Genomic DNA, 15,851 nt, shown 5'->3' with positions numbered 1-15,851 from the left:
TTGTTTACTTTGTTTTCATTTTTTCTCGTTTTTATCAATCACATTTATCAAACACTCTCCCGGGCAACGCCGGGCACCCTACCTCGTTTTTACTAAAAACTGAACCCCAGCTAGATCTTTATAATAACAAGATAGACGGAAATAAAAAGAATTGGCATGAAGACGCTTATCATGTACAAGAAAAATTAACAGTTTCTTAATCAAGGGGATAGGTGGCTATTCTTCAAGAGAGGTTGCAACTGTTGGGGAAGCTAACGAAAATTCAGATATATATTTGTGTTTTTGAAGAGTAAAGCATGTTACAGAATTTGATGTGTAGACATTAGATGTTATATTATGAGTCTAATTACCCTTTTAATGTGCCATTAATCCTTTACAGACATGTAGTTATGTAGTTTCAGTTGATTTCATGTGATTATAGCGATGGGTTCGGTGTGAGGCCACTTCGCGTCCGAACTCTATCGATGATCATCTGCCTCCCAGATAAATCTTCTTCATAGCTCACAACCTGTCATTATTATGTCATCCCAGGTGTATAAAAATTCGAATAATACAAGTAAAATTTGAATGTGTACAATATCACAGATTATACAATCAAATTCAGTTTATTTCCACTACTTGAATAGTGTGCATATCCTCGAGTAGCGGTGGCAATCTAAACTCATTATAAGATTAAGATAAATTGCAAACGGATTGATCACACCTAGGGATGGCAATGGATATCCGATCCATCGGATATCCATCCGATCCGATCCATTTACATGGATATGGATGATCTAAATGGATGATAAACGGATATGGATATGGATATGGATATGGATGATGTGAAAAATTAGTGGATCGGATATGGATGTCAATTTATCATCCACGGATATATCCATTTACCACCCGAAATACACATATACGTATAAATATATACATATTTGTTTTAATATATGCATATATATTTACATATCCTTGTACATGTAGACTATAAACTATTAAAATGTTATCAATAATATAAATTATGAAGATATAACTATATAACTAGTATTAAATTCACATATCTTACATATATTACATAGATTTGTTAAATATCCCTTGATAATTTCATTACAAAATAAGAATATCTTTATAAAAACTTAACATCCAACGGATATCCATTAACCCGCTTAATCCAACGGATATGGATATGGATGGATGATTTATATTTAAATGGATATGGATTTAAAAAATTAAATGGATATGGATGTGGATATGAGACCACCCGATCCATATCCGATCCATTGCCATCCCTAATCACACCGAACATGATGAAAGTTCCAGTATATATTAATGGCTTCAAAATTGTTTGAATGTTAAGCTAGATGTTCTTTGTTGAAATAAAGTTTAAAGTTTTAAAATCACACTTATGACATAAATTTCTAAGAATTCAAGAAGAGAAAACAAAAGGTTATCTGTAAAATCTGCACGCTGCCTGCCCAACCCACCCATTTTGCCACCTTCATACTCAAGACATACAGAGCAAATACCTGAGAATCTGTTTGCGTTTCACTGAAACCTCCATAAATGCCAGCATTTTCTGCTGTAACAGGCTTTTTAATAGCGTCCTTTTCGTTAGAACTGAAACCATATCAAACAACCAAGTCTTACAAAACTATTGACGCTCCATTGAGATTACCAGATAAGTATCTGAAATCATATTTTATATAATCAAAAACCATAATCAAATAATCCTAACATATCAAATAAATCCCAATCGCTGTCCAAAAAAAAATAATAATCAAATAATCCTACAGATCCTTATATTATACTGTAATAGTCTGCATAAAGAATCCTAACATATCTCAGTTACCGATGTGAATTCTTATCATTTGAAATAATAGTAATATTTGTCTAATAGAATATCAACATTATGTTTTTTAAATATAAAAGTAACAAAATTCAATTTCACGCACGGGGTCAACAGTATGAAGTATGATAATGACAATTTAAAACAATTAATAGAGAAAGATGACGTCACCTCCTTGTCCAGTGCTTAGACAAACCAAATCCAGAATGAAGATCATTGCCAAGCCTTGAACAATCAGTTGTAAATACCTGTTTCATTTGCATTAACTGGGATTAACTTTAACTTAACGTGCTTTACAAAAAAAATAACTTTAACTTAACGTAGATGATAGAGACAGAAAAAGGACTGGGCAGGTGGTTTATGTAATGAATCAAAAGTGGTAGACACATTGTCATAATATTTTATACTTTATTCTGAATTATTAGTGGGTCAAATATGATTAAAACATAATGGTAATATAATGCAATTTTACAAATAAAAAGTGTTAGCAAGTTTTTATGTATTAAAATACGAGTACATTTCAGGAGACTTTTAACCCTTTCAACAGTTGCCTAATGAGCTAACCTGTTATATTTTACCTATTTGACCCATTATAGATAAGTGATAACACATATTCACCCATACACAAAATGGATCAAAATAGCCACCTCTAGTAGATAATAAATGCAAAATAAAAAAAGCCAGATAATCAAGAGATACCTCAGATACATTATTTTCTGTGGGTGTTCTCTCCGGCGACTTCTGATCGTGAATCTATAATAGGTGATAAACTATTAACAAACCGTTCAACGCAATGACACTCAAAACACTAAAATATAGACAATTTTTTTACCTTGCTTGTTTGTTCTAACAAATCCTCAATAGCAGTAGCAACATCAGGGACCGACTTGCAATTTTCTCCGTTAGTTTCAGTGACCTTATTTTCAATAGATGTAATCTTGCCCACAGGATCGATGTAACTTGATCCAGAAGATTGTAGACCTTTCATGATGTCATCTTTAGTGAGCCTCGGTTTTTTACTGCACACAGATGAATCTTTGACCTGGTCAACAATGTTTTTGGGGTCCTGGGTTTGACTTGTTGACTGAGAAGTACCAGCTGTAGAAATCATTCGAACTGCCTGAGTTGGATATTGAGTCATGGTGCAAATTCCTGCCTCTCGCTCACTAGTAGTTGCTTCTTTAGGCAAAAAATTATTATAAGCAACAATTTTGTTCTGTCAACAATAAGAAATAGATACTATAGTGAGTAGCAAATTTAGCAATATGGGCGGGTTGAGTATTGGTCAACAAATGTTCACGTCAAAATGGGTAAACTTTTAGTACAGGCCCAAATGGGTCGTCTTGAACTAATCCAGAAATGCTTATTTATCTACTATTTTATCCTAGAAGGTTTAATGTGTTAAAATATAATAAGAATAACCTTTTTATGGGTAAAACTAGCTTAACCTATTTGACCAATTATAAATTAAGCATAACATGACTCAGTCAAAAGTGGCACCTATAGGCTATAGTTAGCAAAGATAAACCTAGAACAAACACGGGTTCAATAAATTTCCACATACGAACATGAAAGAAAAAAAAAGTTGTGGTGTGAACCTGTTTAATGCACTCCCATATCCAATCAACTGTAACCGTTTGTATCCCCCATTCACAAGCAGCTTCATATTTTGGACCACCTGTGAATTTACATATCAAATAATTGACTTTTTTCTTGGTCAACTTTTTGACCAATCTTCCACCAAGAACATGGCATAAGTTTCTGAGTAGCTCTCGATCCTTCTCCTCATACTGGGATACGCAAAAATGAAGCCCGATAAATCCCGGTAAAGGAACTTGGCATTGAAGTGGAGAAAACAGAATGTGACTGCTAACATCAAGTAAACGCCCATCCTTCATTAGAAACGTTTAACTTTGATTAGCTGTAACCATTTTACGGTACATGTAAACATTAAAAAGAGATATAACCACAAAGTACACAATAATAGGAAATAATGTGATTATTCAAAGATCAATTATATTTAAATAATCACAAAATTTCACATGGATTATCAATTAATTTTGAATTAAGTGTACAAAAAACTAGTAACCGATTTTTCAACTAGTGCTGATTAATTGATCTTTTCAACTAGGAGTTACTCCATCCAATGTTGTAAACATTTATCTTTGTATTAAAAAAAATAATCACACGTACTCAGTTTATATCACTTTGTGCAGTAAAATGACTTCTTTAACTTGCTACGGAACAAGTGGCAAATTCTAAAAGTGAGGTAACATATATTATAAGCTGATCACAAAAGTACAGATAGCAGTGATAACTTGTTATAAGCATACATCAAGCCGTGAAACATTTTAGGTGTCAAAGTAAAGTTCACATGTTTTTTACATTAATTCAATTAGATTGGTAGGTTACAAGCTTCTTACTTAATTTCACATTGATGGTTAATGTTACCACCTCTTGTTACTTAATTTCACATTGATGGTTAATGTTACCACCTCTTGTTAGCAAAATAGTTGTTGCAAGAATTTGACAAGCTGATAACATTGCTCTGTTTTAGTTTTAAACCTTTACAAGAATATCGAGCAAAGAATTATCTAAGCTTTCCCTAATTCTGACCCAATACTGTGCGTTCAATGACATAAGCTTAACTTTTTTGAGTATGTAATTAGAAGCTTGATGCAATTTGCAATAATAGGTACTTAAAAAGCAGAAAGGCCTTTTAGAGGGTTGTTAGATTAGTACATATGAAAGCTTACATACCGAGTAATATGATTTTCTTACAATGAAAATCATAAAAAAAATTATGCAAGAATAATTATAGACCAAAAGCATAGTAAGCCACAGAGCAATGCATTATTATGATATTGGAAATCCTACTAACTCATCTAGAAAGGACACTGTCACAAGAAGAAAATCTAAAATAGCATCGAATACTTGTATGAATTTGTCTGAGATATTTATAAGTTTGAACTAACAGATTTATCTGGCTCTATAGTTTTAATATTAGGTGATGACGGATAGTTATTTAGAGCACATTCTAGGCGGCCTACTGTTCAAAAAAAGATTATAACAGGAGAATAAAGTACCTGTAGGCACGATCGAATCCAGTGAGACGATATATTAGTAACACCGTTAAATTGAGTTGAACTACATAGAACACCATGAGATTCAACAATATAACTGACATTCTTCACAGTCTGATCTTCAACCACCTCACCGCCCCCTTCATGAATCCAATCGACAATTTCACCTCTCTGAACAGATAGCCAAATAATAGAAAAGGTAATAATACATCAATAAAAAAGTTATTCAAGTGAAAAGATTAAAACTTTATATCAAGGATGTGGGATTGAACAAATAGTCATATAGCTAAATGTTAAGATCGATTGGACGGAACCTAAAAGATGTACATAAATATAAATATGACAATAAATCAAGATCATCATTTTATGTTCATTAGGCACCAACTCATCTAAAAAATTTTGGAGTATAGGTTTTGATGCAACGTTACAAAACAATAGAATAGTTTGGATTTTCCAAAATAATTAAAAAATGAGGAAAGATAAGTTTACTTGAACATCAGGGAAGGAACTGGAAAAGCGAAATAAGCGCCCTCCAAATACACTTGCTTTATTGTCCTGGTTTGTATTGCTGATACATTGCTGCATTTTCTGTTGACCCTTGTGCAAACTGCCGATGGTGCAAAAAAAAAAAAAAATTAGACTAGTAACTCATTACATCCTTAGAGTGATTTGATATTCAAGGTAACTTTCTGGTCCCTTATTACCAGAGAAATTACAAAAATGAAGTTTATACCTTTGTGACTGAACACTTGGCAAAGGTGGTTGAACGGTCGAAGGGTTCCCTTGTTTTTGAATAGGCACGACACATGTAGATCCTTTACTGGAAGATATAGAATCTGCAAAATCAGGATTTACAGTTACTGAACAAGATGAACAAACTGAGACAACGTTATCAAGGTTATGCCAATATTTCAATTTCTTTATCAAATCTGGTGGGTGTTTAACTGGTAATCGATTGGTTTGACTGTCATGGGCAAGAATTCAGGAGGAAAGAAGAAGAAAAAGGTAGTAGAAACTGTTCCCAGGGTTCTAAGGAATCGGAAAATAGGATTTGATGAGTATAATCAAATCGAATCTGAATCTGATGCGAGTAACACAGATCGTGTGAGTATTCATTCAAGGGATGAATCGTCAGATTCTTCTGCGGGAAATGAAGCGCCACCATTTAAATCGACAACAACAGGTATTCCTAATGACTACTCTTTTTCTGGTTTGAATAATGAGGCTGCAAAAGAATCTGTTGTAGATGACAACACTGGTATTACGAATGGAGACCAATTGAATATCAAAGATGGATATCAGTTTCCTGAACTTAATTCTGCGTGCACTAACAAGCACCAAGGTAAAGTTCATTATGCAGAGGGAGCTAATAATGGAACTGAAGCTCAGGTCCGTGACCAGAATCTGTTGTAGATGACAACACTGGTATTACGAATGGAGACCAATTGAATATCAAAGATGGATATCAGTTTCCTGAACTTAATTCTGCGTGCACTAACAAGCACCAAGGTAAAGTTCATTATGCAGAGGGAGCTAATAATGGAACTGAAGCTCAGGTCCGTGACCAGGGGACTGATCCTATTGATATCCAGGAGAATCAAGAAATAGTGAAGGATGCATCTCACTTGAATACACTTGATCAGGTTAATGTTAGTCAACCTCCAAGTTCGTTTGCTAAGGCTGTGGATGGTTCTTCTTCTCTCTCTCAAAAGAAAAGTGTAAATTTTCATTTATTTGAATCGACCGATGTTATGGAGGATGGTGGGGATCTTGTGATACCTGTTTCCTCGATCAAAGAAGCGTCCAAGTGGTATAATAATACATTGTACGGTTACTTCATAGGTAAACGAATTGTGTTCCCGGTTGTACAAAAATATGTTTTGAATGCCTGGAAGAAATATGGAATAGAAAACTCCATGATGAATGCAAAAGGATTTTTCTTTTTTAAGTTTGGTACGGAGGATGGTATGATGAAGGTTCTGGAGAATGGGCCATGGATGATACGTGGTGTTCCTATCATACTTAATAAGTGGTCCCCACATATCTCGTTGACAAAGGAGAATCTATCGAAGGTGCCGGTTTGGGTAAAGCTTTATGATGTTCCTCTAGCAGGTGTAAGGTTTTACAGCTGATGGTCTGAGTGCAATCGCGTCTAAAATTGGTAAACCTATGATGCTTGATTCGTTTACTAGCACAATGTGCATGGAGTCATGGGGTCGGCCAAATTATGCGCGAGCAATGGTTGAAGTTTCAGCTGAATATGAGTTAAAGGATAACCTTACTGTTGCCACGCCAAGCTTATTAGCTAATGAAAAGGTTATTGATGTGGTTACTATCGACTATGAGTGGAGACCGCCAAGGTGTGAGGGCTGCAAATGTTTTGGTCACACGGATAGTCAGTGCCCTAAGAATATAGTTGTCCAGGTTAATGTAGCGAAGGATGTTACGCTAATTCCTGGACAACGACAAAAAATGTGGATGCAGATGGTTTCGAAGATGTCATAAAGAAGAAGGGAAAAGGTGGTGCTGTTGTGGATCCAAAGAAGGGGAATAAAAGGGGTTTTGGGTTGGTAAATCTAATCCAAAATTGGTCTATCGTCGGAAGGTTGTTCATGATGAGAAGAAGAGAAGTTCGCAAGCTGGGACAAGTAAGGGTGCTCAAGTGGAGATTCAAAATTCGTTCGGAACTTTAAATAATGATAATCTAGTTGATGAACCGAGCGATGTTGAATCTGATAAAGAGGAAACAGCTATGTTTATGGCAGGAAAAAATGCTCCTAAGACAAAGGCACCATTTGGCATGAAATCGGGTTGGTTGTGATAGGTGTTATTGTATAGGTGGGTCGTTATATGTCTCTGTTTTTTGCTAGTCTTGGTTGTTTGTAGGTCTAGCGAGGTTTGTGGTTGTTTGTGAGGTCGCAAGGTGCGCTTGTGGCCGTTGTTCTTATTTGTATTTTTATTATTTTTTATAAATAATATTTACCGGGTAGAACCCTTTACCCAAAAAACCTACGTTATTTAGTACAACACAAATTTTAGTAACAGGACAACCAATAAATACTATTAGCTGAATACTACACCTTTTGGGAGGAGCAAATCATAGGCAACATGTCTTCGGGTTACGGGGATTTCTTTCTTTTCACGTTCACAGTCCTCGAGCCATACTGTTCTTACCACATTGATGACACCCATAGCAGACAAGCTTCTTACTTCTTTCTTTTCACTGCATTAATCATAACAAATAAGTGACTTTGGCCCTGTAAAAAAGTTTAATTTTCCACTAGGCATGTCTAAAGGCACACTAAACTATTGTTGTAGTATATTTTAAACGAATTAGTAATATCCAAGTAAACTGATATTCAAAAGAAAAGATATTTACGTTTCTGAGGGAGCTCCAACAACTATGTGTGTTAACTGTTCGTTAACAGACATATAACGGGAACCGGCTCCTCTTCGAACCATGTTGACCAATCTACGCATCTCAGAAGCATTGAAACCAACAAGATGAATTTTGCAGTCTAACAAGTACAAATCGTTGTCTTCAGATTGAGAATCTTCAGCAACACAACCTTCCATGTCCATAGAACTTTTAGGTTGTTCGTTAGGTGTTGTATTCTCCTCATTAACAAAACCATGAATATCTGAGAGGGTAGAAGCCATATTCTGCGATAGAGTTGCTTCCAGGTCAGCATCTAAAAACCCGTCACTTGAAATTTCTTGGTGGGCCATAGAATGTGCAGCGGCATGTAATTTTCTAGCAACCTTGTCTTGCTTCTTCAAAGAAGTTTTCTGACTATTTGTGGATGGTGCAGGGCTTCTTTCGACAGGATATGATTCCTCATTTAAGCATGCTGATACAAATATGTATATATATGATTTTTAGAATCCGAGCTGATACATCAACTAATAGCATATGCGACCAAAAAAAAACTTTAAAAAGATCCTAGATCAAAAACTTCCTTTCACCTTCACAGAAACAAAATGAGCTATCATGATGAAGCTAACCCAAGTTACACAATTGCTATGTAATTAAGAAAAATATTTTACACATAAAGACCAAAAATAAGCTTACATTAATTTGCTAAAAAGTCAACACCAGTCAAATGTTAAGGAGAGCAGGAAACACAAACATTAAACTCATATTATAGAATTTTGAAGGTGCAAACATCAGACTATCAGTGTTGAAGTTGAATTAATTACCTCTTCTAGCAACAGACTGATTAAACCATGCTCTAGTAACAATATGAATGTGGCCCCATCTTTTGGCAACCTTGTATTTGTCACCTTCAGGAGCGTGTTAGTGGTTAAGGAAACATTGTTTTTAAGATATTAAAAGAAAGGTAATTGAGACGATTGAGTATTACGGTAAGATTAAGCATGATTTAAAGAAATATCAAAGCAAACATATCGACATTTATATACCAATCAATGCAATATCATGTAATAAGGATATATCACACACTAAATGAGTACTCTTTCGTGTGAGTTCGGCAGAGTATTTGCCTCCATTTTGTAAGACAAGTTTTTCTATCTCCTTTCGCTCATCTGTGATAAATTAAACATGTTGGCCAGGTATTAGTAGAACAACATGTGCTAACAACTTACGCGTTGAGATAAAAACACAAGTATTTCAATATTCAGGCGGTTTTTATGCTATTCAACCTAACGGAATTTGGGTAACACTAATCGTTAACCCGGAAAATGGAAGAACTTTGTATGACTCATGAGGAACAACACGATGCTCTTTCCAACACTGGTGCAACCAACTTTCGGAGACAATTGGCTTCTTCAAAATGTTCAAAGCCCACTGCAAAACATGTAAAGAAAGCAAAGTAGAAACTTTATAAAGTATTCGGCATAAATTAATATATACATGTGCAAAGATACATGAAGTACTCTACTACCCACTTCAAAAGACAACCAATCAATTACAACAATCATATAGTTTCAACATTTCTAGCATGTGCTAAGATAACTGATTCACGCACTAATCAAACACTATGTCAGTACCAGCAACCATTAGACCAGCTGACTGTTAATTGAAAGCATAGAACATATTAAAGATGTATACTGAAAAACAATACAATAATACATTTCAGAATTCAGACTGAAAATTAGCCAAGCAACACAGATTATACATGAGTTATTACTTAATGAAAAAGCAGCAGCAGAAGAAGAAGAACAAAAAAGAAAAGAAATAAATAACCTTATACTTTGCAGCCAGTACATTCTTGACAATCACAAAGCTAACATCTGATGATGCTTTAGTTTGTAATACACCTCCCATAGCAGTCACCAGCTTGCCAATCTCAACCTGCACGACACTTTCAAGAATTCATTAATAAATAAATAAAGTAGAATATGCACGTAGATGAGTAATGAACCAAATTTGTAAAGATATATTTAGTAAAGACAGGTCAACAGGCTAGATAAATAGGTGAAAAAACAAGCATGCCTTAAATGTTTGCATCCCTTTTTATTAGCCAAAGGAATACATAAAGCTAGCCTATGGACTGAACAAAAAAACACATATATCTTCCCTGGTGTATATTATTAAACTCTTGTATCCATTGACAACATATGTACTAACTAAATAAACTTAAAGCTAATGGCTAGGGTAACAAGGCAATAATCATATGTCACAAGCTATTGGTTTGCAATATATCAATAAACCATGTATACTACAGATATTTATATAAAGCAGGTGTACAATTGATGAACCATGTTCTAGAGAGCAGTGAACAGTTAATAGGACAACATGAATTTCTGAAAGCAGGAAACACAATATATCTCTGAGGTATCCCTTTTACACCCGATAAAGAAAGAAGGCGATAGATGTTAATGTGAAAAAAAAAAAAAAAAAAAAAAAAAAAAAGAAAAAATGATACTTGAGACAATAGATAGTGACCGGAAGTAAAATTACCTTTCCCTCCATTTCAAAGCCAGAAGCCAGTATTTTTACTCCGTCCATCGCAAAGCAACAAGTGAATCCTTGTTTTGGTAGCGCTCTGTGCTCTTTTGCACAGAAAAACACGCATTGAGGACCTGGCAAAGTTACATAGTCATATACATCCTCTAGTTACGACAAGTTCCAACCATGCTGAAAAACTTATAACTTTGTATCTTAATATACATCTTGTGTGCTACTTACACAATGCCAAGGTTTCCAGCTAGCAAATCAGTAATCTCCAAAATACTAATTGTGTAAACTAAGCCCTAATATAAGATATAAGATCTAGCTAGCTGGGTAATTGTAAAAAATGCGCACCAAATTATAAAGGACAGTAACAAATTTAATCACTTAACTAACCTAAATGAAAGTGTGTATGAGAATTACATGTATCTTGACCTATATCACATCTTAATTCACTTCTTATAACCAAATAAAATGAAGGTAAGGTCATAGTCATACCAAGCAAATTACAACCTTTGCGTCGCAAATCGTCAAACTTATCCTGCAAATCATTAACAACAATTGCTAATTTTGCTAATTAATTAAAGGAATAATGTGAGAATACAGAAATTAAAAATAGAATATAAGTAAAAGTACATGATCTTGAGAGGCGATAATGTGATAATCATCAGGTCCATTGCGATCAGGATCACAACAGTGAAAGATTTGAGCTCCATTATCCTTTAAAACGTCCTGAAGAGAACCGTATAATTCAGGTGGAACTAAGTTCCTTGACATGAACACATTCGCTCCATTAAATGTCGTCTTCTTCATATCTAAATCAACGGATCTGAGCAATAGAGAACATAATAGGAATTGAATTGAAAGCTAGGTTAATTATCACGCAGATTCGAGATTAATGGTAACAATTTCATCAGTAAGAAGACATGTGTGAGTGGACTATACTGTTGCCCCTTTTTTAGGGTTTGAACTGGTGGCACAATTCAGGAATTAAAAAATTATCAGTGATGGCATGGCGGGAAGATGGATTTAATTTTATCACAAATTTTAAATGACAAAATGAAAACAGAACTCATGTTATGGGTTTCCTTTCTGGTAGCAGATATTTTTAGGTCTGCGATTCTCAAATGCAATTTGCATAACAGAAAATATGACAAATAGTTTTAGAAAAAATTACACGGATGGTCCCTATGGTTTATACCAAACTACTAAAATAGTCAAAAATTAGTTTTCGAACTCTCGCTTCGCGTCGAGGGTTCGGTTTTCAATGTATTTTATTGCGTTTAGTTTGTAAAATTATTTGGTGGCTAACGATGATGTCGTTGAAGCGCAACTCGAGTCGAACTAAAAGGTATAACCCGTGAAAGATTTAAATGTTATTTTAAATTAACAATATATGTGCATCTCCGCGTTTCGCTATGGAATCGTCGACTTTTAAAAATTTAACGCAAAATCAACATGTATGAAAAGTACCCCAAATATTTAGCGTTTTTTAAAAGCGTCTGTTTTGCGTATAGTTAGTGACATTGCGTTCCTAAAATTATTTCGAGTTTAACAATGGTGTCGGAAAAATTTAACTCGTTGCGAGTGAGAAGATATGACCCGTTGAATAATTTGGGTGGAGTTTATTTAAGATTTTTTAGAAAAATGGTTATTTGACATTTTACCCTCCTGTTTGGGGGTCGATTTGAATTTTTGAAAAAACTTTGGGGGCTTTGGTTGTGAAATGAAATTTAGTAAAAAAAAAAAATGAAAAGTCGAAAATGTCCCTATACTATTTATCATTTTTGTCTATTAGATATATGTATATATAATAATAATAATAATTTAATGTAGATAATCCGTGTAGTTTGCACAAATTACACGGAGCATCCAAATGTCTAATGTCGTTAATTTTCGTTAAACAGAGTCGTGCAAAAAATGTGAACCTAAAACTGTCATTTAATGTTTTCTCATTCATCACTTCATCTTTATTATATACCTATACACCTAAAGCATAATAACGAACCTTTATTACTTCAAAACATTTTGATCATTTAAAATATAATTATCACACACCATTTACACAAACACGAACAAAAATCTAAGAATTATAAATTAAGATCCAATTATTAGATTATCTTATTCAAAAACTAACATTTATAAACCAAAACCCCGAGTGCATACATCGATTGAATACATTAAACACGAAACACGGTTCGTTTACTTCATTGTTGAGAAAGAATTATGTATGCGTTGAAACTAAAAGCTTCAGATTTAATTTTGCTTCAGTTATATTTCAGCTGTTAAAAACCACCACCTGCAACAACTACTCTTTAGCGAGACTTGCAAATCTGGGTATTACAGCAGAGTGATCTGGCGACAGTGGATAGTTACAAATGTGATGCTAATGTGATGGTAGTTCCATATGATATCATGAAGAGTGTGTATGAACTAAAGAGTTTGTTTTTGATCTTGAATATTTTAAACAAGAACTCGGGTCTACTTTTCAAAATGATACCTGCAAGTTTATCGATTTGGTGATAATTTTAATTGTCGACAAAAATATTAGGTGCGACGGTAGAGCAACGTGCCGCTGCCGATGGTACGAATTATTTGATATAACCATGTACAATTACGAATTACTATTTGATCTCCATGTAACTAAATTTGAGTTTAATTTTGAGGTTTTAATTGGGGTTTTAATGAGGGTTTAGATTTATGAATTTTGGTGATAATATTTAAAACTAGAGTTTAAGGGGGAGAAATATCGTTCATATGCATCGCACGTGACTCTAATTTAATGGAAAGAATTTACAACTTTAGTGATTTAGACTATCCGTGTAATGAGTGCAAACCACATGGACTCTTTATACATAAAAAAAATTGATTATTTTAACACGTTGGTACAATCCTCAGGGAGTATAAGTGTATTTTTTTCATATTTTTAAGTTACTTGGATGTGATTTTCTTGTGGCAACTAGGTCATAACTCTTTATATGATTGGGATTTTCTTGTTGTTATCTTGACATGACTTGGATTATTATGTCTAACCAAATCATGACTTTCATGACCATGAATTTTCTAGTTGTGACTACAAAATCCATGTTATAATTGGGTCGTAGATTTCTAGTTGTGAGGTGACCAAGTATTAAGGGTCATCACAAAAATTTGTGGTAAAGACTAAGAATATGTTTACGTAACTTTTATTACTACTCATTCACTTGCGTTAACCTGGTTTGACAAAATAAATTACTCCGTATTAAACTCGACCTCATGAACTTTATGGCCTTTGCCCTTTTTGGGTTTCGTCACCAAATTGGAATTAAAGAGCTTAGCTTTTACCCGAACGCCTTCAAAATCTTTCATCAATGAATCGAAAAACCAAAATACTTGTTTGAGGAAGTACCACCGAGCTCCTTAACCTGCTTCTTCAAACGTCAATTAGCATCATATTTGGACATCGGTACATCACTCTCTACACCATGACCATAAACTGAATCAATTTCACAATCTCCGTTAACCACGACATCTGAATAATTTCCAGCCTCGAACATCTTCTTTGTTTAAGACTTGTTCTTCGATTCCACTCCAACGTGACAAGAGTCCGATGGATGCTTACAGCCAGCCTTCGTATTAACTTGCGAACCAAAAATGGTAGCATCCTCTACCTGGTTAATGACGTAATCAATCTCCTTGTATGCCATCGTACCAAAAACACTAGTAACCCCAACTTGTTTAAATTCCAAGCCTTTACCCGCACACAAGTTACCAATTAAATCTTCACATTTAATCAACGCATCACAAAGCACTTATTTACCCGGATGATGAACAACATCATCAACATTGACAACTCGATCGTCATCTCCAATAACCACCCCAAACGAATTCAAAGTCACTTGTATATTTCCGAGATGATTGGAATAAACTAAAGAGCCTGAATTGCCATTGACCAGATTAATCACTCCCGGGCCACCCACAACTTTGTCACAAGCCTTCAATCTCAATAACATCGCGCGGTTGGACGAGGTGATGAAGCCTAAATGCACACCATCGGAAATCACTAATTCCAACCATGATATGTCATTAAATTCATTGACCTAAACTTGTGATTTAACGCCACCCGACAATCCCAATTCAACTCTAACCGACTCTTGTATGTGCTTCACTATAGAAGTCTAAATGAAGACAAAAGAAGAACCTAAGTTAACGAAAATAGACAAGGAGTTAGCCAGGAAAAGTACGTCTTCAAATAAGTTATGAATTTTCTTTACGTTTTCTCCCAAAGCATACTTGATATTAATGTCCTGCAGTTCCAGCCACACATAACGAACAAAACCATTTGCCATAGATGTGAACAAAAAACCTTAACCAAACCATCCGAATCGGGTGCTAATTGTGATGCCCCGTACAAAACCATCGTGTATGGATCATCAACAACAGGATCATTACAAGGTCAAACACTATATGCTGTTTTAAAATAAGTTTGCATTCATAAAACGGAGTGACGTCTTAACCGACATTAAAAGTTTTACAACCGATAGTATGCTTCTATGAATAGAAGCAATTAATAATAGTACGTGACCCAATGGTCGTTACGAATACATTGTTCAAAAGTAATAAAGTTTGAATGCAAAATAAATGTTTCATGCGAAGACATCTCTAAAAGCAGCGGGACTCTACAGCAAGACAACTACAGCGGAAGCAATCAAACCTTAAGCACCTGAGAAAAACATGCTTAAAAACGTCAACACAAAGGTTGGTGAGCTATAGTTTAAGTATAACAATAATGTAAGGTAAGCTACGAGATTTCAGTATTTCAAAACAGTATGAAAAGTATATGTATAACTGTGGGCACTTGGTAACTAACTTAACGTAAATAACACCCCCTAAAAGTACACTTGGCGAGTGCGTAAGTTTATGAAGTATTAAACACCCGTTAAATGCTAGCGCTACTAGCCCGAGTGGGGATGTCAAACCCTATGGATCCATATCTAAGATTCGCGTTCACCGGTTCAAAGACCAATGACTAAACGTTACCGAG

The 15,851-nt window shown here is 34.7% G+C and overlaps 1 protein-coding gene across 1 annotated transcript; it reads right to left on the bottom strand.

Annotated features, from left to right (window-relative positions):
• Window positions 1-214: 214 nt before the first annotated feature.
• Window positions 215-11,904, bottom strand: LOC139872183 (uncharacterized). Its single transcript, XM_071860018.1, has 18 exons — window positions 11,465-11,904; window positions 11,327-11,369; window positions 10,838-10,959; window positions 10,121-10,228; window positions 9,577-9,721; window positions 9,368-9,459; window positions 9,115-9,208; window positions 8,294-8,765; window positions 7,995-8,137; window positions 5,648-5,750; window positions 5,404-5,521; window positions 4,918-5,085; window positions 3,430-3,723; window positions 2,664-3,047; window positions 2,531-2,584; window positions 2,003-2,079; window positions 1,512-1,602; window positions 215-508 (listed from the first exon to the last, which is right to left on the bottom strand). Exons 1-18 carry the CDS (start codon window positions 11,639-11,641, stop codon window positions 416-418), a joined length of 2,778 nt encoding a protein of 925 aa, XP_071716119.1. The 5' UTR covers window positions 11,642-11,904; the 3' UTR covers window positions 215-415.
• Window positions 11,905-15,851: the final 3,947 nt, after the last annotated feature.

The sequence above is a fragment of the Rutidosis leptorrhynchoides genome, chromosome 10, assembly GCF_046630445.1.
Source record: "Rutidosis leptorrhynchoides isolate AG116_Rl617_1_P2 chromosome 10, CSIRO_AGI_Rlap_v1, whole genome shotgun sequence".
In the NCBI taxonomy this organism is placed as follows: Eukaryota; Viridiplantae; Streptophyta; class Magnoliopsida; order Asterales; family Asteraceae; genus Rutidosis; species Rutidosis leptorrhynchoides.
Note: the sequence above shows the minus strand (reverse complement) of the source record. Positions and strands in the feature narration are given on the sequence as shown.